The 26,614-nt window shown below is 48.6% G+C and overlaps 1 protein-coding gene across 2 annotated transcripts; it reads right to left on the bottom strand.

The window, feature by feature from the left end:
- Positions 1-637: 637 nt before the first annotated feature.
- Scamp2 (secretory carrier membrane protein 2) lies at positions 638-25,906 on the bottom strand. Of its 2 annotated transcripts, XM_031343124.1 has the most exons (10): positions 25,710-25,906; positions 11,943-12,011; positions 11,330-11,428; positions 10,667-10,795; positions 9,494-9,611; positions 8,097-8,225; positions 7,354-7,513; positions 6,169-6,270; positions 2,259-2,379; positions 638-2,047 (listed from the first exon to the last, which is right to left on the bottom strand). In XM_031343124.1, the coding sequence occupies exons 1-10, from the start codon at positions 25,764-25,766 to the stop codon at positions 1,913-1,915; spliced, it is 1,119 nt and encodes a 372-aa protein (XP_031198984.1). In that variant the 5' UTR covers positions 25,767-25,906; the 3' UTR covers positions 638-1,912. The 2 variants fall into 2 exon arrangements, with proteins under 2 accessions (XP_031198984.1, XP_031198985.1); XM_031343125.1 differs by lacking the exon at positions 10,667-10,795 and having other exon boundaries at positions 25,710-25,902.
- Positions 25,907-26,614: the final 708 nt, after the last annotated feature.

The following is a 26,614-nucleotide window of genomic DNA, read 5'->3' as shown; positions in this document are numbered from 1 at the left end:
AGACCACCCACGTAGGGGGCGGGAGGAAGAGCTCTCTCCCTGCCCTTCAAGACCAGAAACAGTGGACATGAAAATCCCAGGGCCCCACAGGGTGAAGAGGGAGAACAGACTCCAAGCAAGTTCTCTGAACATCACACGTGCTCTGGCCCTTATTCGTTTGTTTGGTCTTGAAGATAGGGTTTCTCTGAATAGCTCTGACTGTCCCGGAACTTACTCTGTAGAACAGTCTGACCTCAGAGTGCTGGGACAAATAGTATGTGCCACCATGCCTGGCTAAAAACAATGTAAATGCCTTTGGAAGAGGCCAAGTTGCCATTGCCAGGGTCCTCAGGGTCCTCGATTCAGCCTTTCACTCACCTCAGTTGAGTGGTCTGTGGTCTATCACAGTTCAGCCACCAACGATCTTTCTTCCCCTCCCCTCCCCCCAGACATGGTTTCTCTGTGTAGCCCTGGCTGTCCTGGAACTCAGAAATCCACCCGCCTCTGCCTCCCAAGTGCTGGAATCAAAGGCCTGCGCCACCATTGCAAGGCTAGCCACCAAAGATCTTAATTGTCACCTCATCTATCTTAGTAGGCCCTTAGCCTGTATTTCAGTAGGCTATAGCCTTCCCAAGTCCACCAGAGACATCAGGACCAGTGCTGTCTGAAAATCTTTTTATTTAAGCACAAAAATTGAGACATGACATATACATCTGTACATGGAGGAAAATAATACCAGGAAGTTTACAAAACCCCAGTGGCAGCCATTACCATTTGGTGGCTCTAGGGTTAAATGGGCTGACAGCATGAGGGTAGCCTCAGGACGGCCCAGTTCTGAGGCAGGAGGCTGGCCAGCTCGGTGAGCTCTTGGGGCACTGACAACACAGGCTCCAGGTTTCCACAGCGGCTTTCTGGGTGCCACTGCAGTGACATACCTGTGGAGCCCTTAGGACGAGTGGAAAGGGACCTAGATCCCACTGAGGGTGTGGGAAGAACCCTCAGAAGGAAGGCTCAGTGGTCCTGCCTGCAGGACATAGTTCCGGACTGATTCCCTCCAAACCACCCTAAGGGTTTTAAGTGAGTACTGCTGAAGATGGGCAGGGGCCGGGCTGAGGCAGAGAAGGGCAGAGTCCCTTGGGAGGAGAGAAGCCAAAACAAGCAGGTCAGCAGACACCTACCCTCTCATAAGACTACTGGAGGCTGGGTAGGACTTGATTGACTTGTCTTCGGTCCATCCCCATCCCCGAGTCCCAACCTACCCCACTCACTATACATTCAGAAGTCTAAAGAGAGGGGCTAGGGAGGGCGCCCAGAGGGTCCCCGGTGCCATCACACCATGAGTCACAGTAGGCACAGGATCGATCATGACTCTGTTGTGAAGAGCACCTGGAGCTCACCTGAAGATACCTGAAGATAATCTGGGAAACATCTGTGCACCCACCCAGAACACAGTTCACCTAGAGTGGAGCCCTTGGGAGGCTTATGAAGCCCAAGCATGAGAGGCAAGACTGTGTAGGCCCCGATACAGATGAAGCCTGTAGAGGGAGGAGTGGAGTCCAGGGTGCCTCTGGAAAATCCCTGGTACAGTGAGCCCAGGTTGGCCCATGATCACAAGCACATGAGTCCATTTGTTTTCAGGGAAAACAGTCCCATTGCTTCTAGACAAAATCCTACCAAACCACCATTAGAAAAGGAAAGACAGCTTTGTTATTTTTTTCTTTTCCCAAGTGTTTAAAAAAAATATCCTTGTACCTTCCTCTCCTTCTCTCTTGTAGAGGAGAAAGCTGACTCTACTGAGGAAGGAGCAGGGACAAGATAAATCCCCACCAGGTCTGTGCTGGGCGTAGCCACTGCATAAGGCATCCAGGGAAAGTGCAGCTTAGAAGGTAGGTGACAGAAGAGGCCAGGGCTGAGGGAGGGAGGGTCAGGAAGGCTAATTCCCCCGGAAGTTTCCTCGGGCAGCAGTTGAGGCAGCATTGCGGAAGGTTCTGCTGCTGAAGATGCCCTGGGAGAACTCTTCCTGAGCCTGCTGGAAGCTGGCTCCTGTTCGGCGGTAGAGGGCGTGTACCTAGGGAAGGAGGCCATGGTGAGAAGAGCCCAGAGCAAGCCTAGCCATCAGGGTATGGTGGCGCCCACCAGAGAGGTCAACCCTGCCTGGCTGCTCACCCTTGGATGTGGTGTTGGGCCCCTGAGAGCTTCAGGAGCAAGGGATATTTAGATGTGTACCCAGAAGAGATGGACAGTTTACTTGTGTTTGCTGTTGGCTCTGCCCTACTTACCCGCTGCAGGAGGAAGAGTGAGAGCCCAGCACAGAGGGTAAAGAACGCAGCCACTACCATCATGATGACGCTCACAGCTAAGGGCCCATTTTTCACCGTAGATAGGGCTGCGAGCCAACCACTACAAAAGGAGAAACCAGAGGTGAGATAAGATTGAGACAAGTCCCCAAGAGGGGCACTTCTCCCAAAGGGCTGTGTCCTGATCACCACCTGGACAGTTCCCAGCAGCACAGGGAGCCTTGTGGTTCAATGGCCTTCCTCTGTGAGAGACCAGGCTGTGAGTGCTGACAGGCCCACACACTGGTCCAACAGGAGCTCTCCTGAGGTCATATGGAAATCTGGCTCAGGGTTGCTGACTAAGGGTGGGGACCGGGAAGATTTGGCTTTCACAGAGGACTCTGGGGAGAGGAGCACTGGCCAGCCTGTTGCCTCTACCCTGTCACCTCAGCCATTAGTGGTTATGTCATCCCAAGTGCTTCAGTGTCCTTAGCTGTAAAGGGATTATTCTCATGCTACCTGATGTCAAAACTTACAACAAAGCTACAGTGATCAAAGCAGTGTGGGAATAGCAGGAAGAGCAATGCCATAGGTGTCAGAGTCCAGATGTACATATTTTTTAAATTATTTTCTGGGGATTGGAGAGATGGCTCAGTGGTTAAGAACACTGACTGCTCTTCCAGAGGTCCTGAGTTCACAGCTACCACATGGTGGCTCACAACCATCTGTAGTGGGGGTCCAGTGCCCTCTTCTGGTGTGTTTGAAGACAGCTACAGTATACTCATATACATAATAATTCTAAAAAAAAAATCATTTTTCAACTTTTTTCTGTGCATTGTTGTGTCTGTGTGAAGGTGTCAGATCCCCTGGAACTGGAGGTACAGACAGTTGTGAGCTGCCATATGGGTACTGGGAATTGAACCTGGGTCCTCTGGTATAGCAGCCAACGCTCTTAACCATCAAGCCATCTCTTCAGGACCCCCAATCTATTTTTTAGGGTCCTAAAACCAAGGGAACAGTGAGATGGTTCAGTGGGTAAAAGTACTTGATCCCAAGCTTGATAGTAAAGTTTGATACTCAGGACCCACATGGTGGAAGAGTAGAACTTATCCTTGGACCTTCACATACATGTCTTGGTGTGCATGTCCCCTCAACCCCTGATAAATAAAAGGAGTAAAAAAAAAAAATTGTTAACACCCTAAAGGGGAACTGATGGTCTCTTTACAAATGATACCAGGACAACTGATCCTTCCTTCAATCATACATGAAAATTAACTCAAAATAAGATTTAATTGTACGAGCTATAAAACAAAGGCTGGGCCTGGTGACACACACCTTTGGTCCCAGTATTCAGGAGGCAGAGGCAGGAAAATATAAGTTCTAAGACAGCTAGGTCTACATAGTAACCAGGACAGCAAGGACCATAGAGAGATTCTGTCTCAAAAAGCAAACAAATGAACTTGTAGAAGAAAACAGGAAATAACTTTCATGACTCTTAAGTATAAAAGCAAAAGCAGCGAAGACCACTGCAGTGGCAGGAAAGCCACTCTGCTGAGCAGGAGAAGGAGTGTCACCACTGCACCCGACAGCCTGAGTTTGATCCAAAGAACACACACAATGGAAGGAAAGAGCTGGCTCTTGCATGGGGTCCCTGCTGGCATGCACATGGACACTAAATAAAACCTTTGGTGTCTTAAAGCTGGGTGCCATGGCATATACCTGCAATCTTAGCAGCTGGAGGTTGAGACCTCAAATCTCAACCTCTGGTTCCACATAGAGGTGTACACACATGACCCCACATGAACATGCATGCACTCATGGGCATACACATATACACAGAGAAAAGAAAATGGTCACAGAAGGTCTAAGGGAAAGCAAGAACAGGCAGGAGCCAGCAAAGCTCACGGAGTTCAAGGCAGTAAAGGCAGGGTCAGGACCAGACCACAAATCTCAGACTCTCAGTTCAGAGTGCAAATATTAATTGTAGCATGCCCCACCCCACCCCATTTGTTTATTTGTTTGCTTTGAGTCACTGTCTTACTATGTAACCCTAGCTATGCTAGATCTTTTTATATAGACCAGGGTGGCCTCAAACTAAGAGATCCACTTACCTCTGCCTTCCTGAGTGCTGGGATTAAATGAGTGTGTCATCATGTTCAGCTTATATGTTTTTTGAGACTCTGTTCTCCAGGCTGGCCCAGAACTTACTAAGCCCAGGCTAATTTTAAACTTTTAATCATCCTGCCTTATCTCCCAAGTGCTGTGATTACAGACATGGGGCACCCACACTTGGCCAAGCTAACTTTCCTACACCTAGATTTCCTAACAACATCTAGTTTAAAGTAATAATGGAACTGGACCATCCACCAAAAGGGCTGGGATTCGAACACAGGATAAGGCAGCAGGGTAACAGGTTGGCAGTGTGCTCTGGCTCAGAGAACCAGTGTTGGGGGGGCAGTCCTCTCCTCACACTCTGCACTTGCTCCCTGCTGTGAGGAGGGACTAAAACAGTGCCTCCCTCCCAGGCTCCTGCTCTCAGCCCCATGCCAGCTCGACCTTTTTGCAATGTTCTCTGTGCACTGGTGTAGAAAGGAAAACACCAGCCATCAGCTTTTCTTTGGGGAATTAATTCTGAACTGAGGCCGAGGCAGCCAGGAAACCCAAACCAGCTACATGCTCCAGAGCATCAAGACACCTCTCCAGGGAGGCAGACACCACCTTCTGCAGTCACAAGGCCCTGAGAGAAAAGTAAGAGGGGAGCTGAGGATGTAGCCCCACTGACAGAGTACTAGCCTCGCACACATGAGGCCTTGGATTCTAGCCCAAGCTCCACATAAAACAACAGAGGCAGAATGACAAGAAGTTCAAGGTCATTTTTGGGCTACACAGTGAGTTTGAGAGAGCTAAGGTGTAACTAGGGGCTTCAAAGGCCAGGGAACCATCAGCCTCTCCAAGAGAAAAGCAAGAACTTGCCAGACAGTGCCAGCCACAGCCGTAAAGGTCTAACCCAAACTGGCAAGGTGGCTCAAACCTGAACTCTCAGCTCTCTGGAGGCAGGCAGGAGGATCACCATGAATTGGAAGCCACTCTGGCCTATAGCAAGTCCCAGGCCAGAGTGAGCCGCTCTTATCTACATAGCCTAGAATGAAGAGGACAAGGAAAGACAACTACTTTGGTAAAATAATAGGGAGCTGGGCTAGCTCGGGGACATAGTGTTTCCTAGCCTGTGTGAGGTTCTGGGTCTGACCCCTTGGACTTCCAAAAGAGAAAATGACCAGGAAAGAGGTGTTGTATAGAGTTTCCATGGAGATTAAAATACTCTATCCTACTGTAAACAATTCAAAAAGGCTTCAGGAAGTCCTTGAAATTGACCAGATTCACTAAATCACTTCCTGCCAGAGAAGGTAATAAAAGCCAAGATTTCCTCTCTGACAAAGGAGGCTAGGCTGAAAGCATGCTCTCAGACAAGCTGACCTGTGAGGACGACTCTTGAGACCAGACCAACTGCCCGAGAGCAGTGGACCAGAGAGTCATTTGGAAAGGACCCTCTCCAAGCGGCTGAGCTGCCTTCAGGCGCTGCAGTATGAGCCAAGTACCCAGCTTTGTACGCTGTCACCCATGCTGGGGTGGACTTTGGTGATGCAGCTGTCTTTCAGTTACTTCTGCCCCTGTAAGTTACTCTTCACTCATATTCTTTTAAGTAACCCTAATAAAACTCATTGGTTCACCAAGCTGGACTTTGGTGGCACCACTACTTTGGGTTGCCTTGGGTTCCATGTCTGGGCTGAGGGGATGTGTGTGTTGCAGGAAATGTTTCATCACACAATCCACCACCCTTTCTCCACCATGGTCTAAACAGGCTCTCTAGGAGGTAGGAAATGGCAAGGAAGCTGGGCCTCAGCTCAGGTCTTACCTGGTCCCCAAATTAGGCAAGCCAATCAACTGGATGAAGTAGATCCCTATTTGACAAAAAAATACAAAAAAGAACACGAAGAAGCTGAAAGAGTTGTCAGACCTGTGGAGAGAGAACGAAGTAAATCATACAAGGGCTTGGGGCCAACGAGACAGCTCAGCAAGCAAAGGTACTAGCTACCAAGCCTGATGCTCTGTGTTTAATCCTGGAACCCACAGGATGGAAGGAGAGAACTCTCTTTTAACATACTTATGTGCACTGTAGTACCACACCACTTGCGCCTGCGAGCACGCGCACACACACACACACACACACACCATACACACACACACACACACACACACACACACACACACACACAGAGTAAACTTGGGTGGGAGAAAAGACACCTGTGGAGTAGCAAGCTGTTAAGACCCCCTCACCATCACTGTGCTGTTCCCCTGCTTACATACAAGGATCTCACGTAGCCCAGGCTGGCCTCTTAATTCTCTATGTAACCTTGAATTTCCGACCGTCTTGTCTGCATCTCCCAACTTTGGGCATTGCAGGCCTGTGGCACCACACCCAGTTTTATGTAGAGCTTTAATAAAACCCAGGCTTTGCATGTGTTAGGCAAGCACTCTACCGACTGAGCTACATCCCTGGCTTTGACCACTGCACCTTTGAGAACCAGAATACAGAATCCAGGATCTGCCTTCCTGGATACTCCTGGCTCTTCTTCCCTAAAAGCCAATGAAGTGTAATTCCAAATTCCCAGGGGGTCTTGGAGATACATTGTTTATGCTCACAGGAGCAAGCTCACATATTGGCCACAGCTGCCTGAGATCATAAAGATGAGCCACAGACAGTATCTGACACCCAGGGCAGCACCTGGAACCACAGCAGGGTACTCCCTCTTTACAGCAACTGGACCCCTGCCTGCCAGCTAGCCTGCCCAGGAATAGTGCGGCAGTAGGCGAGGCTCCCAGTCCCCTCTCATTCCCGTGTTCATCCAAGGACAGGCCTCTAGCAAATGGCTATAGGCTAGGCTGAGGCAAACGGCTCTTAATTTGTCTGCTCTGACTGAGTGAAAAAAGGGAGGCAATCCCCTACTACTCTATTCTGACCTAGGGCTGGGATGGGCCCAGAATGTGGTCTATCAGCTACACCTGGGAAGCCAGTCACCCCTGTGCTAGCTCCACTCACCTGAAAGCCTTGTAGATGGGTCGGTACCAACAAAGGAAGGCACAGGGAGTGAAGATCAGAAACCAAAGGATGGAGAGGCCAAAGGCTGTTCCCTTAGCTGCGTCACTTGTAAACCAGGCCAGGCATGCAAGCAGGTTTAGAAACAACGTCATTGAATGCACTAGGAAGGGGCAAGGAAAGAAAAGTGGGTTGACCCCAGGTGGCTTGGAGATTGGCTGCCCACAGAGCAAGCTACACCCTAGGAAAGACCATGCTGTGAAGGAGGCTGTAAAAATAATGAGGACTTCAGTCTATACCAAGGGAAGGTTAGCTTCTAGATCCTGGTTCTCCGGGACCTCACATCAGGGACCAAGTTGTCTTTGAAGGTGACCAGGACACCTAGGTTTCAGGGATAGGCATGATGAGGTGTAGAACCTGGGCTGATCCTTGGGGAATGAAATAACTCTTTCTCAAAGGCCCACAGTAGAGCTGCAGCCTTTCCTCACTGCTAAGAACCTAGAGGCCTGTGGGGAGCCAGGTTGAGCCTTTCAGGAGGGGAACTCTACAGGAACACAAAAGTCCCTCTTCCTTTTCAAAGAAGTCTAGCTGGCCCCTTTGATCAGGTTCCTAGACAGGACATAAAGAACCTCCCCATGCTAGCCCAAATACTGTGAAGGATCTGTGAGAGGTCTTGAACCCAGCAAGCAAACCCCAAAAAGAAACCCAGGGATCTTAAGACATTGCCAATGCACCCCGGAACTCACACATCCAGAGATAATAAAGCATCTTGCATATCCGCTGGTAGTCAGCAGGGATCTCTGTGGCGAAGTCCTGATAGAAGCAGGGTTTCACAGGGCACCATGAGGGGAGTGGTGGCCAGTTGTTGTCTTTCACTGTATACAAAAAGGGTTCAGCCTCATCAATGGCACAGAAGAGAGCACACACACACCCAGTTCATAGGCAAAACAGAGCTTGCAGAAGTGCCCCTACTAACAGAGTTCAGAAGTTCTGGGGGGCTTCAAGGAACATGAAGTGAGAGCATGAGGAACCCAGGGAGATACCGGAAAGTTTGCTCCAAGATAATGAGTCCCAACTACACTGGGTAATAAAGGGAGCTAAACATACTAAACGATGTGTTTGTTTCTTTCAAGACTGTGAGGTAGCCCTGGCTATCCTTGAATGTAGACCAGGCTGGCCTTGAACTCACAGAGATCTGCCTGCTTCTACCTCTTGAGTGCTGGGATTAAAGGTGTGAGCTAGCACACTGGCTTTAAAAAAGTATTTTTATTAATGACCAGCTCATAAGCAGCACAACCAGAGTTGTCATCACAAGCATGTAAAAGTCAGGCAACCACCATCTTGGGGAGTTCACTACACCCTCTTGCAAAAGTATTGTCCCAGCTGGGCTTGTGGGGAGGAGCGGGAGACTCTCATCTTATTATCTAGCCACTCCCTACTATAAGCTCTATGCAATTCTGCCTTTGTTGTACATGGCCTTGGGGAGAGGCTAGACTATATAGTGAAGAGGGTTCCCTGTATGCCACCACAGGGAAGTCTTCCTTCCTGCTGGATAAGACTTTCCAGGGACAGCCTGTTGGGGGAGGAGCACCCACCCTCCTGTGGTAACCTCTCACCCATGCTCTGTAAGGAACCAGATAAGTCCCTGCTCCCACAGAGTATACTTTGGTATACTATGCCTCAGCTTGTCACTGGGACCTTGTTTATGTCTCCTTCTGGGAAGGAGTTTTAGCAACAGCATGGAACTGTGGACCCAGGGAATCAAAGAATTTTGATGGGAAGGAATGCAGAAATAACTCATATCTGTCAGGCCCACTCTGCTGATCTTTTAACTTCTGTCTTCCTTCTTTTCACCCCAGAACCAGCACCCTTCCTTCCTTCCTTTTTTTTTTTTTTTTTTTTTTTTTTTTTTTTTTCAGATGTAGTCTTACTATATTATAGCCTTGGCTGGGCCTGGAGCTTGGAGTAATCTTTCTGCCTCTGCCCCCAGTGTACTGAGGTTACAGATATTGTCACTATGCTGAGCTCCCCAAACCAACATGCTTCTAAGATCAAAAGCTTTACAAGATTCCCCCCCACAAAGGTGGTTCAGAGTACCCCTGGTGCCAGGTAGAGCAGGCAAGATCCCAATGGTCTCTGTTACCATGCAAATTTGCCGCAGTGTTCTGCAACTCTCTCTCCTTGCGCTCCAGCTCAGCAGCTTTCCTGTCTAGTTCTTCCTGCTGCCGAAGCAAGCCTGCCTGGGCCGCAGCTGCAACAGCCTAGAGAGGACAGGAACAGGGAACAGCCAGCAGTGAGAAAGGGACAGTGGGAGCCCAGGCAGGCCAGCAGAGGCACTCCACCCAGGCAGGAAGAGCTAGCAGGTGGCCCGAGGCAGTCCTGCCCAATATAGTGTCTTGGGCATTAAGGAATACCGTGGGAGTGCCTAGGTAACCCACTGCCCACCCAAAGGTGGGCACCACCTTTGATCCCTCAGCCCTTGCAGGGCTCTCCCCACCCCCCATCTCCCATGGCTCATCTGGTCCCCCATAGCGAAGTCTAGGCTACCGAATTGTACTGTCCTTTCATAAAAGCATAGGAGCCCAACCTGAAGCCGGAAACCCAGAGACTTGAAGCTGGAGGGAAGAACCTGAAGCGTGTGTGCAGAGTGGAAACAACGCTAGGCTGCCAGCAGAAAGCACAGAGGGAGGATGGGAGGCAGGCCACAGGCACCAGAGCCACAGCAAAGCAGCCTCCCTCCCACTCTACCCAGGGAGCTGCCTGCCAGACTCTCCTGAGCAATGTCTGGCCATACCCTGGGGGCAGTCCATGATATGTGGGCCCTTCTCTGCCTGGCCATCATAGCAGGAAGAGGCCAGCTTTATCACCTCTGTAGCAGAGGTGAGCCTATCAATGGCAGCTCAGGGACTCTCGGGTGAGGCCGAGCAGAGTTGGGCTGTCACCCTGTTTGGCCCCATCTTCCTCCTGAAGAATGAGACTATGGTCCTCTTTGGGGGAGCAGGGGTGGCCATCTCACAGGATGACAACTAGGCATGTATATACACATGCACACATTTCAGCAAAGCAGTTCTCCAGAGAGTGCAGTTTGCCTCCCTGGGAGGTGAACTTCAGACACAGGGATTAGAACTGGCCCAAGCCTCATCTCCATGTGCTGTCGGTGGAACAGAGGTAGGGTCCCTGCATCCCATCACCCCCGCTGAACATAAAGTTAGCCCATACACAGGGAGTGTCTCACCTCACAGAGTTCTAGGACCCAGCCTGGGCAGGCTCCAGGTGCCCAGCCCACCCTCATCTTGCTCATCTACACTGGGCCTACCTTTGGAGGTCTGCGCATGTGGCTGTCCCTGGGAATACTATTTCCTTCTAGTAGCATCTGCCTCTCTGAGGGCTCACCCGCTGCCAGGTATCGGGCAGGCAGAAACTTGCTGGCCTGTCTAATCGGGAGCTGCAATACACAACTCCACTGTGGGCCATGCTCACCAAGGCGGTGAGAAGCCTGGGGTGGGGATCGGGGGGTGGAGAGGAGGGTGACAGGTCAGTGTTAGGCACAAGCAGACAGAATTCACCAGACTCAGTGAAGGGACTAAAGCAAATAGGATAGAAGGCAGGAAAATATAAAGTTAGAAAAGAGAGGGGCCAGGGATGTAGCTTGGTGACAGAGCATTTTTAAAGCCCTGGACTTCATTTGCAGCACAAAAAAAAAAAAAAAGACAGATTCTGTGCCCTAAGAAGGACCTGGAGTGGTACAACAGGACAGGTGTTCTCTGCAGATACCAGGGATCCCAGCCTGGTGAGTGGAGCTTACTTCAGGGGTTAGAGGTTGGGTAGGAGGAGTGGGGCTGTAATGTGGCTCCAAAGACTCTTACAAGAAGCCTCAAGGGATGAAGGCCCATTCTCTGCCCCCAACCCTAAGGGTTCAACTATGGACCTGGGTGATTCCCACTTGCACAGGAGAGGCCAAAGGACTCCTGAACAGTACCTGAGGCGTTGGCTGGGCTGGCTCCTCCGAGGGCTGGAGAACTGCTGGTTGAGAGGGCCCAGGAACTTGTGTGGCAGGAATTGTTGTCGCTGCATTTGTCTGAGTGGGGCAAAGGAAGGAAATGAGTGGGTTCCACTTGTGGCAAAGCTATTGTATCTGATCTGGACTCTGCAACACGACCTCTAACCCACCCTCCTGGCCTTGCTAGGTACCAGGCTCTCTAGCATTGCCCTGCACCGCCCTGTTAGAGAGGGGCCCATGTCTCAGAACCCAAAGAACTTCAGCCACACTGGAGATGTCTCCATTCTTACCTTCCCCCAAGTCCATTTACTCTCCAGAGCTGTTCTTTCCCTGCCATGTTTCCTTTTGTTTCCGAGACAGGGTTTCTCTGTGTAACCCTGGCTGTCCTGGAACTCACTCTGTAGACCAGCCTAGCCTCAAACTCAGAAATCCACCTGCCTCTGCCTCCCAAGTGCTGGGATTAAAGGCATGTGCCACCATTGCCTGGCTCCTGCCACATTTCTTGCTCCTTACGCCCTGGCACCTTCCACTAATAACACATGCCACCATCTCCCAGAAGACTACATGACTCAGAAAGGACATAGTCACCGACCTCTGAGAAGGGATTGAACTCAGCCAGGCCACTCTGAGGAGGATTGGTCAGCTGGGTCACAGAGGGATCCTGGGAAGAAGAAAAGAAGGCATTAGATATTGACGAGAGGAAACAGCCTTGACCAGAGGCCAGCAAGCCATCCAGTGTCCCACTCCGGGTTCTGGTCTGCCCTGCAACCAAGTCTCTTCATCTGAATCTCTTCACCTTTTCTGGAAACAGTTAGCCCCACACAGGCTCTCTCAGTGCCAGATTCAGAGGGGGCCACAGCGTTTAACCTGGATAGGTTTTTTTCCCACTAGAGTGGAGAGAGTTAAAATGGGCCTTCCTGTACTATTTATTTTTTATTGTTCTGTTTTCTGGTGCTGGAGATGGAACCCAGGGTCTTGTTTGTGAGGTTCAACCACTGATCTAAGCCCCCAAACCTGTTTTCTTAGTCTACAGAAATCATTTTATTCTTCTTGTTTTTTAGAGGACAGTTAAAGGTCCTGGAATGGAAACAAGCTACTGGCTGTACACTATTAAATCAGGCTCACTTGCTAGGAGGGAGAAGGTCTCAGATGAAAAGCCAGGAAAATGGTTCCTTTTCTTAGTTACTTAGTTTATGTATATGAGCACATTGTAGTTATCTTCAGACACACCAGAAGAGGGCACTGGATCCCATTACAGATGGCTGTGAGCCACCATGTGGTTGCTGGGAATGGAACTCAGGGCCTCTAGAAGAATAGTAGGTGCTCTTAACTGCTGAGCTCTCTCTCCGGTCCATCTCCTTTTCTTTCTTAAAAAAATAAAATAAAAAAGTCTAAACCTGGCATAGAGGTGCATACCTTTAATCCCTGTACTTGGGAGGCAGAGGCAGGTGGATCTCTGAATTTCAGGCTGGCCTGGTCTACAAAGAGAGTTCCAGGGCAGAGGACTACACAGAGAAACCCCGAGAGAGAGAGAGAGAGAGAGAGAGAGAGAGAGAGAGAGAGCGGGAGAGAACAAAACAAAATCCCTTATAGTTCATGTGGCCACTTGTCTGTAGTCTTAGCAGTCTGAAGGCTGAGGCAGAAGGATCAGGATCCAAAGAGTTCTAGGCCAGCCTCAGCTTACATATAAATTCCTGGCCAGGCTGGGGTATAAAATAAGATAATGAGATCTTGTCTCAAAAAAATAGAAACAGATGACATCAGCAGAATACTGTCTGTCCTGTGTTTCTAGCCTTCTGCTTCCGTCCTCCTCTTTGCTTAAGTGGCCCTTTGGTGGCAAGGGCAGTTCAACCCGCTGTCCTATCCTGATCATGGTTAAGGGCTTCAGGTCTTACTGTAGAGCCATACAGGAACTCTGGGGGAACAGCTGGGAGAGGCCACACTGCCCCTGGCTGAGTCTCTACCGTTCATTCCCACATGTGCATTTTTTTTGTCTTGTTTTTCCTGACAAGAGTTTAATATACTTCAGGTTAGCCTCAAATTGTAAAGACCAGGATGGCCTTATCATGATCCTCATGATCCCACTTCCTGAATGCTGGGATTACAAGTGTGTACCGCCACACCTTGCTCTGCAGACCTTAAAGATTCTTAAATACGGTGTCAATGTCACAGACACTAGGAGAGCAAACTGCTCAATTCACGGGTATAGAAAAGACACAGGTCATGATGAAGTAACTTATCTGAGGACTGGAAGGTGGGAGCTGGCTTCCTATTCTAAAACTTATCAGAGCTGAGTATCATTTCTCCATGTGTCTCTGGCTTTTCTATACAGCAGTTCTATCTTCCTACTGGGACCACCTGCTCCTAGAGTAAGAGTGTGCCTGACTGCCCCTAGGGCCACACCCAGAGTGGAGCAGCAATTGCAATTCACTGGGTCTTTAGACAGCCCCATTTTAAGAATGCAGCACCTCCTTCCAGCCTCTGCCACCAGACTGTGTCCTGACCGCTGGAGATCTACCTCTGCTTTGATGGTTCCTGCACCTCAGGCAAAGTGATGAAGTGAGGTTCTGGGGGGTCACCCAAAGACATGGGGATTGTTCCTAACAGTCTTCTCTCAGAACCAGCTGTTCTGCAGGGGGGTCTGCCCCCTTTCGAAGGCAACAGATACCTGCCAGTGGAAGCGAGCCCAAGTCACTGAAATCAGACCCACCAGCCAAGGAACTGGCTACTAGTCTGTCACCACAGGGCGTAGGACCCAAGAGACAGTTCAGGTAGCAGTTTCAGGAGCTGGCACATGCAGACACACACATAAAAGTAAGGAAAGGAATGAAGGGAGAAAGGAAGGAAGGTGGGAGGGAGGAAATATTCATTATATTCTACTCTATAAAGACTATGGTCAACTTATGTGTTTTATGGCTCTGCCAAGAAAGGTGACCACAAATTTCCTCATTTAGCCTTTACCACAGCCATGTAAGAGACCAGGACTCCTGATGTAGATGGGAAAGCCAATGCTCAGTGTAGGTAGCTAGAGAGAGGGTGCACTTGATGCTCTTCCAGAGGAACCACACTCGATCCCCAGTACCCACATGGTGACTCACAGCCATCTGTAACTCCAGTCCCAGGAGATCTGATACCCTCCTTGACATCCTCAGGCCATACACACATGGTACATAAGCATACACTCAGGCAAACATCCATGCACACACACATGGTACATAGGCATACACACAGGCAAACACCCATACACATAAAAAAAAAAAATCTCAGAGCAGTGTCTGAGCTAGACTCTGAATCAGGTCTGAGTCTAGGGACAGGACAGTAAGCCTGAGACTTCAAGGCAGTGGGACAGATAGAAGGTGATTGATCAAAAGGCATGAGCAAGGCTTCCTTACTAAACTCTGAAGAGCCAGAGCCTGGGGCCATCTTTAGTAAGACACATGCAGAGTCTTTCATGGAAGGATCACACTGATGAGCCCAGTGAGGACTATGAGCTTTCTCTCCAAGTCACAAACTCAAGTTACTAGCATCAACTTTTCCTAGTCATGGAGCACCAGTTGGATCTTAAGTGGGTCAAGCAGATATTTAAAAGGATGGTGAGGTCTAAGTTTCACCTACAAAGAAGTAATCTAAAACCTCTTCAGCTGCTCAGACTGGAACAACACTGTTTACCGAATATATTAAGAGGGGGAAGAAAAGCTCCTAAAGTTAGTTCTTTACATTGCGTGAACAGTTAGAGGGTGAAGAAGGTATATGCTAAGAGAAGCAGGACACAGCTTCCCTCCTAAGAGTCCATGGTCTGGTGGACTAGGAGCTAAGACAAAATGCCAAGTGTGTGCTGGGGTGGTGTTTAGTGTGACTGACAGGAGGGAAGGGAGATACCTCAGAGGGCTGGGACGGAGGTGGGCGGGATGGTTGGCTTTAACTGTAAATTTGTTTCAACCTTATAATCATCTGGGAAGAGAGTCTCAATTAGATATTGTCTACTTGAGTTGGTTTGTGGGTTTGTCTGTGGGAGGGTTATCTTAAGTTAACTGCTATGGGAAGCCGCTGTGGGTGGCACCATTCCTTAGGCAGGCAGAGGGATCCTGAACTCTATAAGAGTAGAGAAATTAAGTTGAGCACAAGCAAACAAGCAAGCATAAACACATTAGCTTCTCTTCATTCTTTACTGCACATGTGAGACCTAGCTGTTTGAAATTCCTATGTTAACTTCTCCATAATGTTGGACTACAATGTGGATTTATAAGTTGAAATAAACCCGTTCTTCCCTAAGTTGCTCTTTGCCAGGGTATTTTATCACAGAAATAAAACTAGAGTAGTGGGCTTTCCAGAAGAAAACAGGAAAGTAAGCAAAGACCCAGGGAGGCAAGGCCAACAGCAGGTAAGAGAAGCATGCAGGCAGGGTGTGAGAGCCCTGGGAGAAACATGGCTGGGCTGGAGCTTACAAGGGCCCTCTTTACTGGTTTGGAGGGAAATCTCTTGTCGTATATTTCATAATTCCTGGTTAGACCTGAGCCTCAGGGACTTCTTTGCTTTCCCATGTTATATTCCATTCCACCTGAGCTCTACTGTGAAACTGCTCCCAGGCTCCAAACAAGCACATTAAACACCTTGGATCTGGCATGGTAATACACACCTGTAATCCCAGCACTTATGAGGCTGGCAGAACACTAAGTCACCCTAGCCTATATACATAGTGAATCTAAAGCCAGCTTAGGCTACACAACAAGACCCTGACTCAAAACAAAACAACAAAACAAAATGAAAATTCCTATGGTCATACAAAAAGGTCTCATTTACACAAATGCCAAGTTAGTTTTGTCAAAAGTAATCACATGAAAAAGGCTGGCAGAAGAATGAAGCAAGACCACAGGAGGGACTGATTTATAAGTTTATGCCACCACATCCAGCTTAGAAAAAGGTCAAAGAGGATTAGAGATGAGAGGCGAGCTCTTTTCCATCTTCCAAATTTCATGATAGCGTCACTTTTACCTAAAAACACAAGGGTTAGAGAAGGGATGTGTTGAGGAAAAAAGTTAGAGATGTAGCTCATTGTGGTAAAATGCTTGTTTAGCAAGCATGAAGCTCTTGGTTTGATTCTTGGCACAGCATAAACTGGACAGGGTGGCATACATCTGCAATCTCAGCACTCATGTTGAAGCAGGACACTCAGAAGCTCAAGGCACCCACTATTAATCCCAGGCGGTTCTCTGAATTTGAGGCCAGCCTGATTTATATGGTAACTTCTAGGCCAGCTAAGATGACTCTGTGAGACCATCTCAAAAAAGAAACACAAAGGCCCATCACGATATCATACACCCGTAATCCCAGGATTTAGGAGACTGAAGCAGGGAGATTAGCCTCGAATTTGAGGTTAGCTTTGGCTACATGATGGTGACTAAACCCTATCTTTAAAAAGGGGAATGGAGAGAGCAGGCACTTGAGAAACTATCTGAGGGCAAAGCATACCCTGGGTCTCCCCCCTGCCATAGGCAGTGATGTCGAGTGCCCTAGAGGTGACAAGAACTTCTTGGCCCTTTTCTCAGCTTCATACCTTTTGGGCCCTGAACCCTTCCTGTGGACAGTCTATCTTCAGTTTGTATCACCTCCTTTCTCCTACTTTCACCTGTCCATTCCCTACACAAACCAAGCCACAAAACACTTTGTGGGGACCACCAAGAAGCAGCCTCATTCTTGCCCCTGAGGAAACAGTGCAGAGCATCAAACCAGATCAACAGTGAGCCCAGGTAACAGTAAAGGCAGCAGTGTCACACGGGAGCTGGGAGTGTCAAGACAGGTGTTCCTTAACTGGCATCAGACCACCTAAGCTCTAAAAAGAACATGCTTGTGCTCATCGAATGAGAAGTCCGTACTTGGGTATTTTGCTTAGTTTTCTTTTTTTGAGACAGGGTTTCACTGTGTCGTTCTGCTTGCCTCCAAATCATGGGATTTGACTGCCTCTGCCTCTTGAGTGCTGAGATATAAACATGTGCACACCACCACATCTGGCTTAGTTTCCAGTTTTGCATTTGTGGTGGTTTGAATATGGATGGCCCAGGGAGTGGCACTACTAGGAGGTGTGTCACTAAGAGGGTGGGCTTGGAGACCCTCCTCCTAGATGCTAGGGAGTCAGTCTTCTGTTCATCTCCTGAACAAGGTGTAGAACTCTCAGCTCCTCCAGTGCCACGTCTGCCTGGATGCTGCCATGCTTCCTGCCTTGAAGACAATGAACTGAATCTCTGAACCTGTAAGCCAGCCACATTTAAATGTCCTAAGGGTTGTCTTGGTAATGGTGTCTGTTCACAGCAATGGAAACCCTAAGACGGCATCGTTGATTCGTTAGGTTATTTTCTTTTTCTTCCCTCCCTCCCTTTCTCTCTCTCTCTCTCTTCCTTCCTTTCTTCTTGAGGATGACTCTGATCCCCTGGTTCTCTTGCCTCTACCACCCAAGTGCTGAATTGCAAGCTTATGCCATCACACCCAGCCTAGAAGGTCAAGGAGGCTCAGAGGTGAGAGTGTAAAGAGAGAACAGCCAGAAGTATTGGAAACAAGCTGAGAGGCGCGGGCCAGACTGGAGCAGTTAGGACTTGACCTCAGTGGCAGGAGGAAATAGCCACAGGAGTCTGAGCAGAGTACACCGTGACCATTTTGGTTATCGTGAGGAGCATGCAATGTGCAGGAAGGACACGGCTGGTCATGACTGCTGAGTGACAGGGTTGAATTAAGGGACAGCAGTTTGGCATGGAGGAGTCAGGGCCTCTAGAGACCTGGCGTAGATGTCACAGGCTCAGCAACTCAAAGTTGGTTAAAAACGGAAAGGCTGCCAGGAGACTGGTTTTTCAGGCTGTGTGGGAAGGGAGAGGACCTCTGTAGATTCTGGACCACATGGGAGGTGTCTATGCAGTATATCTGGCTGGCATGTCTGGAAAGGTGTGGAGGCGAGCTGCTGGAGACATTTCCCAGAACCTAGAGTGAGCTGAGGACTGGGTGAGGATGCTATTCTGAGGCCACTGAAGTAGAGGCAGAAGACTGGGAACCAGGCCTAAGTGGAAGAGACAGAAAATGGAAACGGGCTGAATCAAAGGTACCAGGCAGAGACATCCCAAAGAGTCAAACCAGGCAGGTGTGTGTCACCCAAGCAGCAGACGATTCCACAGGCTCACACCTGGGTGTGGTTGTGTTGCCTGCAATCTCAGTACTCAAGAGGTGGAGTCAGGAAGATCAGGAGTTCAAGTTCATCTTTGGCCTGGTCTAAGTGAGACACTGTCTTATGGGAAAAAAACAAACAAAAAAAAAACCAAAAAAACAAAAAAAAGCAAGGTGTGGTGGGACATGCATTAGCTCTTGGGAGGCAGGCAGGTGAATTTCTCTAAGTTCTAGCCTGGTCTACACAGTGAATTCTAGGCCAGCCAAGGCTACATAGTGAGAGCCTGTCTCAAAACAAACAAACAAACAAACAAACAAGAGTTGCTGTGGAGTCAAGGCCTTAAAGCTGTTAAATCTGCCCACTTTTCTGAGCCCTAATGAAAAAATCCTAATATTCCTTTTCTTCTTTTCTTTTTTTTTAAAGATTTATTTATTATTTTACATAAGTATACTTGTAGTTGACTTCAGACATACCAGAAGAGGGTGTCAGATCTTATTAGGGGTAGTTGTGAGCCACCATGTGGTTGCTGAGATTTGAACTCTGGGCCTTCAAAAGAGCAGTCAGTGCTCTTACCCACTGAGCCATCTCACCAGCCCCTTTTCTTCTTTTCTGTCTCTCTCTTTCAAACAGTGGCCAAACCCCAGCATGTCATTTCACATCTTAAGGCCAACTCCAGACAGCTGCGCAGACGGAGGCATCCCTGCCTTTATGCATAAGGCTCACTTTGGGCTTTCTCAGACTTTCACTGAAGCCACCCACGTTCACCACAGGCTGCCTGCTGACCTCCATTGATGAGCATGCCAGCTTAACTAAAAAGGCGTAGCTGTCTTCCTCTTCTCCATGTCCCTCTTGCTGGTGGTTGCCAAGGGTTTACAGCTTGCTTGCCCTCTTATTTTTCTCTCAAACTCTAGAGATTGTCAGAGACAGAGTACATGATCTAAGACTGAAGAGGCCCCTGGGTGACAGACACAATACAGAGGTGACTTCTTAAAGAAGTCACTTTTACTCTGGGCAGTGGTGGCGCACACCTTTAATCCCAGCACGCTGGAGGCAGAGGCAGGCGGATTTCTGAGTTCGAGGCCAGCCTGGTCTACAGACTGAGTTCCAGGACAGCCAGGGCTACACAGAGAAACCCTGTCTCAAAAAACAAAACAAAACAAAACAAAACAAACAAACAAAAAGAGTGACTTTTGGTTCTTGCTGTTCATCCCAAATCCCGCATCGGCTCGTCTGCCAGTCTTTCTGTCTTCTGCCCCAGACCCTTTCTGGCACAGGGCTCTGGGATTCCTGAGATCCTTCACAACCTCCCTGCCCTCAACTGTCCTTCTCCAGGAGCAGACCACAAGCTCATTTACCTTCTCTCTGGGACCAGCAGGTGGAACAGCAGGGCTTCTGGCATGCATGAAGGTGTGAACAACTCTACGGGGTGCCTGATGGCCCAAGGCTCACCTTGCACTGTGCTCAGGACTCTTCCCCAAGTGAGTATCCTGGTTAAATATTAGCATCCTTTGAACAATCGATAATCCTATGCACAGTGACTCCAAAGATAATTTAACAGAAGTGTAGAGTCCAAGTTCATCTGAACCTCTAGCCAAATTCTAACGCCCGCCTGGCTTCAGGTGCCAAGCATAAAGGCAGGAGCACCTCCATCTGGGTAGCTGTCTGGAGTTGGCATTAAGTGAGGCCAGCCTGGTCTGCAGAGTGAGTTCCAGGACACCCAGGGTTACATAGAGAAACCCTGTCTCGAAAAACAAAACAAAAAAAAAAACCAAAAAAAAAACCCACAAAAAACAAAAAACAAAAACAGTTGTGAGCCACAGACTGTGGGTGGTAGGGATCAAACCAAGGTTGTCTGGAAGACCAGCCAGTGCTCTTGCATCACTGAGTCATGGCTCCAGACCCACTTTCAAACTTCTTAAGACAATGCTCCTGTTCCACCAGGTCCTCAAACTGGATGTGGTGGGACACACATGCCAGCACTCTGGAAATGGAGGCAGAAGAATTAAGAGTTCAAGGACAGCCTCAGTTACACAGCAAATTAGAGACCAGCTTGGGATAAATGACACCCTAACTCAAAAGGGTCTTTTTGTGATTCTGAGAATTCCCAAATTTCAGTCAAGCTGGAGGTGACCCTTTCTGGGAAGTGGCACAGGCCTTAGTGTCTATGGAGGGAACCTCAGGTCGCTGTTTGCACAAATCACCCTGCTGTCATCATCACCCTTCACAGGAGGGAAATGTTCTGCATCCTGGGGAGGCAGTCACAGCACCGAGATTAAGAAGCAATGTGTGAAAGCGAGACTGTGAGACTTGGCAAGTCCAGGCTCTGAAAGACTTCCTCTGTTTAGCGCCAGCACCCCTCCACGCCCCCTCCCGGGCCCCAGCCTGCTCTGCTGTAATCTGGCAGAACGCTCAGAGAAAAGCAGCCCTGGCATTTTCTTGGGTGGTCTGATTTTTAGTGGACTGCTGGAGGGGGGAGGGGAGAAAAGGACAGTACAATGCTGCCTCTTTTTAGTTTTCCACCTCTGCATCACTTGACAAGACTCGTGAGAAACATCTGTGAGCAGACAGCCTGGAATCATTCCCAACCGAGGGGCCCAAACATCCAGAGGGCGAGGAGCAGATGTGCCACAATTAACAGAGGAACCAGGGTGTGCACACAGAGGCTGTGAAAGTGTTAAGGCTCGGCTTGCAGCTTCCTGCTTCCTCCTAGGAGTTTGGTAAGCCTCTGCAACTCTCTGGGGACTTCACTTTCCACTCGGAGCTCTTTCTTGGAAGGACACTTTGTAATAATCTCAACTTTACCTGTTTTGCAGGGAAGGGGTTCAAGGACTGCATTGGGGGGCAGGGATAAGGGGTTGGGAGACGGTTATCAGGAAATGGCTGCCTTTGCAGGTGTGAAACATGAGCTGGATCCCCAGGACTCCCTTTTTAAAACTTGAGAGAGGATCTCACTGAATATCCCTGGCTGGTCTGACACTCACTATGTAGCCCAGGCTGGTCCCAACCTCACAGAGATTGCTTGCCTTTGTCTCTATAATTCTAGGATTAAAGGCATGTTACCACATGTCCGACTAGAACTCACATTTAAAAACAACACAAAAAGCCAAAAGTAGGGGCTGGAGTGGTTAAGAGTGCCTGCTATTCTTCCGGTTTCTAGCACCCATGGCAGATAGCTCACAACTACCTACTCTAGCTCCAAGGATCTAATGTCTCCTTCTTCTATGCCCTCCTCCCCTGGCCACCAGCATGTATGTGGCATACATGTATACATACACACATCACATATGTACACTAAGCCAGACACACATCTGTAATCCCAGCACTGGGCAGTCCCAAGACACGTAGGTTCCAGAGCTCACTGGCCAGCCGTGTTCTAGACCAGTAAGAGACAATCGCAAAAAAAAAAAAAAAAGAAAAAAAAAAAAGTGAAGCTGAGGAATGGCAATTAAAAAAAAAAGTTCTCTGACCTCTACAAACCTGTATACACATGAACACACACAGAAAAAACAAACAAACAAACAAACAAAAAAAAAACCTCAGGGGAGTTTCACTGGCTTTTTTGAGTGTCAGCAGAAACGGATTCCTTGGTCGAGCAACTCGGATAAATGCTGGGTCAAACTGAGGAGTTTCTCAGAGCTTTAGTCAAACTGGCAAGGCCTGTCAATGTTCATGAAAAATGTTGATAGGGGAGAATTTCTCAAACCCACTTGACCATAACACAGAGTACCTTAAAAGTTCAAAATATAACTGCCAAAACATATTGCCTTAAAAAAATCCTATACTGAGGCCAGGAGTGGTGGTGCACACCTTTAGTCCCAGCATCAGGGAAGCATCTGAGTTCAAGGCTGGCCTGGTCTACATAGTGAATTCTAGGACAGCCAGGTTTATACAGAAAGACTCCATCTCAAAACAAAAGCAGTCAAGTGCGGTGTCTAATCCCAGCATTTGGGAGGCAGAAGCAGGTAGATCTATGTGAGTTCCAGGCCACCCTGGGCTATGACACAGACACACACAGACATAGACACAGACACACAGATAGACAGACACACACACACACACAAACACACACATTCTATAAGGGACTGCTCCTAAGGTAGAGTACTTGTGTAACATACTCAAAACACTGGGTTCAATTCTCAGCAACAATAACAAAAAAAATCTGTCCTACTCCATCCCTTCACACAAAGGAATGAAGAGATGGCTCAGGACAAGACTCTAACTCTAACTCCCGGAGTTCGATTTCTGAGACTCAGGGTGACAGCAAAGGACTGGCTCCTGCAAGCTGTCCTCTGACCTCTACCATGCAACACAGCATGAACATATTAGATAAATAAACGTAAAACATTTTTAAAAGTTCAAAGCTTAGTGAATGCTGATTTGATGACCACTGCCAGCACTCTCATTTCAAGAAGGAACGGCGATGCTGGCAAGGTCTCCCAACACTCAGGAGCCAGGGACAAGAGGACTACTGCATGATCCAGGCATGCCAATGAGACCATGTCTCCAAAAACAAGTAAAAGGTGACAAGAGTGTCAGTACGACAGTCTTTCCTTAGCCGACCTAAAATAACCCCAGGACAGTTTAACACAATGTATATGTATGAGACCTGAGAATCGTTAAAATGGCGCCATCCCAGCAACGCCGCCCAGGTCTAAATTCCTGTGTGAGGCTAATTCTGGCATGCTTCTGTTGACTCTAGCATGTCCCAGTCTCACTGGAATCTTGCCTTTTGTAAAGCTGAACTGAAGAAGCTAGGATAGATTTCTAAGAACATTTACAGTCCCTAACTGTCAGCCGCAGACTCCAAATAGTAAGTATATTTTGCAATCCACCATGATATGGTATGACAGAAAAGGAAAAGGAAAAAAAAAGCTGTTCTCCAGACTGACTAGGTGTGACAGTTTGAGTCTGTCACCTCCCCACCTGCTTGCTCCTGAGCGCTGAGCCAACACCCTGAGTAAATGAAGCTGGACTCACACCTAGTCATGCAAGGACTACACCCTCCCAGTGCCCCAACCCTGGCTATAGGGAAGTAGCTCATGCTCTCCTAAGGAAAGGGAGGGCAACTCTGACCAGAGAAGCTCCGGACATCACATACAAGCTGCCTTTCCTCACTCAGCTTCTCCTCACACAGCTTCCTGCCAAGGATGAACAGTCATTCCAGGATGAGGGGGAGTGTTCACCGACAGCCCAGCCCTCTTCTTCCCACACAGGATTCCCCTCCAGATGGGGGTTTGCAAGCCAAAAAAGCTGCTTCCTGTCCTGCCATATCCTGAGACTGCCTGGACAAACTGTCTTATACTTGAACGCAATGCAGACATTGCTCTGTTACTTCTAAAGTTACTATCACACGTTGCCTAATCATTTCCGAGGCCAGAGATGCACTTTAAGACTTTCGAGGAGCTACTCCTAGTACTGGGCAGGACAATCCTGCCCACCGTTAACCCTGGAGAAGATCTGCTACAAAGTTGGACAGCTGGCTGACCCTGAGAGGAGCAAAACATTTATTATTCTGACAGAATAAAACTGGACAAAGGAACATCATTTTATACCACATACTCCCAGTACCACTGGATTCTTGCTATACATAACTGAACCTCCGGTATTATAGAACAATCTATCATTAAATCAAAGGAGTTAGCAGAAGACAGTAACAAGAAAAATGCTAATATTCTTCTTCTCTCTCAACTAATAGATGCAAACGTTTGCCTTACATAAGAGACAAGGTCCCTGCAAAGGCTCTGTCAAGGAGCATTAAGCTACAAGAATATATTCTAAATTCCCCAGTGTAGCAAGGAATGAACTACCAAAATCTGCCTGCAGGTTCCTATCAGCTAGGTCACCTTGGGAAAGAAGCGTAAAATTTCCACTCTCAGCCTGGCTGGGTGTGGTGGCTCGAGCTAGTTATGACTGCTCCTGGGAGGTAGAGGAAGGACCCCAAGTTCAAGACCAGCATGTGACACATAGGGAGTTCAGGGCCAGTCTGTGTTACATGAAGAGATCCTGTTACAAATAAACCGAGGGCCAGGTATGAAGCTCAGTGTTACCCAATATACACTGTGGTAGAGGATTTGCCTAAAATGTACAAAGCTGTAGTTCAATCCCACTACTGCAAAACTTCAAAATAGTAGATGGTTATACACTCCTTCCTGAGTATGCAACCATCTAGTTTGAAGCGCCTTTGCTCCGCTCCCACCCTTGGAAAGACCTACTCTGGAAAAGCTCAGAGGACTTCTCCAACACTTGCAGGAATAAGTACGACCAGAATAAGTACCAGCAGAACAAGTTCATGCGCTTGGTGACAGACTAACACTGGAGGAACAACAGCTGGGCTCATAAATCCACAGTCATCACAAGCACTCGTCCCTCAAACTGGTTTCGAGCAGACATGAAAGAAGAAGTACAAAGTGCCTTGGCACTAACAGGAACTCCAGCTCCTCAGTATAGACAACAGGGCATCCCTGTGTTCTCCACGGGAAGGTTTTGGCTTAAGTCCGAGGACTGTGGGATTCTTCAAAGTTCCAAGGGACAAGTTAGTAACTACCCATGCAGATTTGTCAGACCTTGTGCTCCAAGCTCCTTCACCTCCTGCCCCCGGAAAGTCTGTGTGGCCCAAACTCACTCCAAACAAAGCCCTTGGCCAACAAGTACAATTTTTACCAAGGCCATTTTCTGGCTTGGGCTCTCTCAGCCTTCTTTTTTCGACAAACACTAGAGACTCTCCTTTAGATGCTTGCTTCGCTAGCGCTGTTGCTGCTAGGGTGTTGGGTTATCTCCACATTTCTCCACCCCAGTAGACTTTTACTTCCTCATTATGTTTCAATGAGCCTTTCTCCTAGGATGACTCAATACAGGTAGACTCCCCAAGACCGTAGAAATGTCACAGCTACATTTTGCTTCCCTTTCTGAATCCAAGACACCTCCCTAAAATAAGAGCGTGCTTGGCCCTTTTCTCCAGTAGAGGCCGGTCAGATGGCCTCCAGCCAGGGGTGCTCTAAGAGCCCACTTCTTTGCAGCGCCCCGCCCCCTTGTCGCTGTTCCACCTGTTGCAAAATCCCGCCTCCATACAAACTATGATAGGCCAGCCTTCAGATACCGCTCTCCCATTGGACAGGTGATCCGTCCCTCCTACGCCACGTCTCCCGGCTCTGGCGAAAGAGGCCCAGGCCGCAGCGTTTGGCCCTAGAGAAATCTGAGAGTTGGGGGCTCTACCTTGAAGGGGTTTACATCCACTGGGTCCGCGAAGGGGTTAGTGTCGAAGCCAGACATGGTGATCGAGGGTCAGCGGGCGATCTCCGCGAGCGCTACTGCCTTTGGTCACTCAGACCCAGCGGCACTCAATGTAAACCCTCCACTTCCGGGAGCGAGGCAGCCGTTCTGGCGCAGGCGTAGCGCCCTCTGTAGGGGCGTGGCCCTAACGTCACAGAGGTCCGCTCCGCCCCTGCCCTGCCCATTAGAAAGCAAAGGTACTGCTTTCTGTTTCCATCCACTTTCTTTTTTTCTCCAGAGATGCTGCGGATAGAACCCAGGGTCTCACGAACGATAGACAGTGCTGTGGCCCTGAGCTACATCCCCAAACCTTCCATCCACTTGCTCCTTCGGTTGCAGGATCTCTTCTGATGCTTTCCTTCCTATGTTCATTTATTTTGAACTTCTAAATAAAGGACTGGCAGGAAAGGATCATGCATTCACTCCTAGAGAGCAAAATTGGGACGTTCGAGCAAGTCCCGGACCAAAAGAACAGGGGTGACATGTCAAACAGGAGTTGTCTGAAGAACTGTACTCCAGGAAAAAGCTGGAAGACCTAGCATCAACCCCTGCCCTAGATAAGCAGGGCTTCTTTTAGGCTCCACCCTCCTGTGATTTCATGGATATCCTAGAGGTGGTAGTTAATTCACTCACAAACTAGACTTATTTATTCATGTCTTTTGGGCCGCTGTGGAACCTAGCTCGAATAGTTTCTTACTGGAATAGAACAGTGCTACTGATTGGTCTATTCTTTGTGTTGCAACCAGGGGCTTTTGTTTTGTTTTGTTTTGCTTTGCTTTGCTTTGCTTTTGGTTGGTTGGTTATTGTTTTTCCAGGCTTTTTGGCTGGTTGGTTTGCTTTTCTTTTTT

The sequence above is a fragment of the Mastomys coucha genome, unplaced genomic scaffold (genome assembly GCF_008632895.1).
Source record: "Mastomys coucha isolate ucsf_1 unplaced genomic scaffold, UCSF_Mcou_1 pScaffold23, whole genome shotgun sequence".
NCBI lineage: Eukaryota > Metazoa > Chordata > Mammalia > Rodentia > Muridae > Mastomys > Mastomys coucha.
Note: the sequence above shows the minus strand (reverse complement) of the source record. Positions and strands in the feature narration are given on the sequence as shown.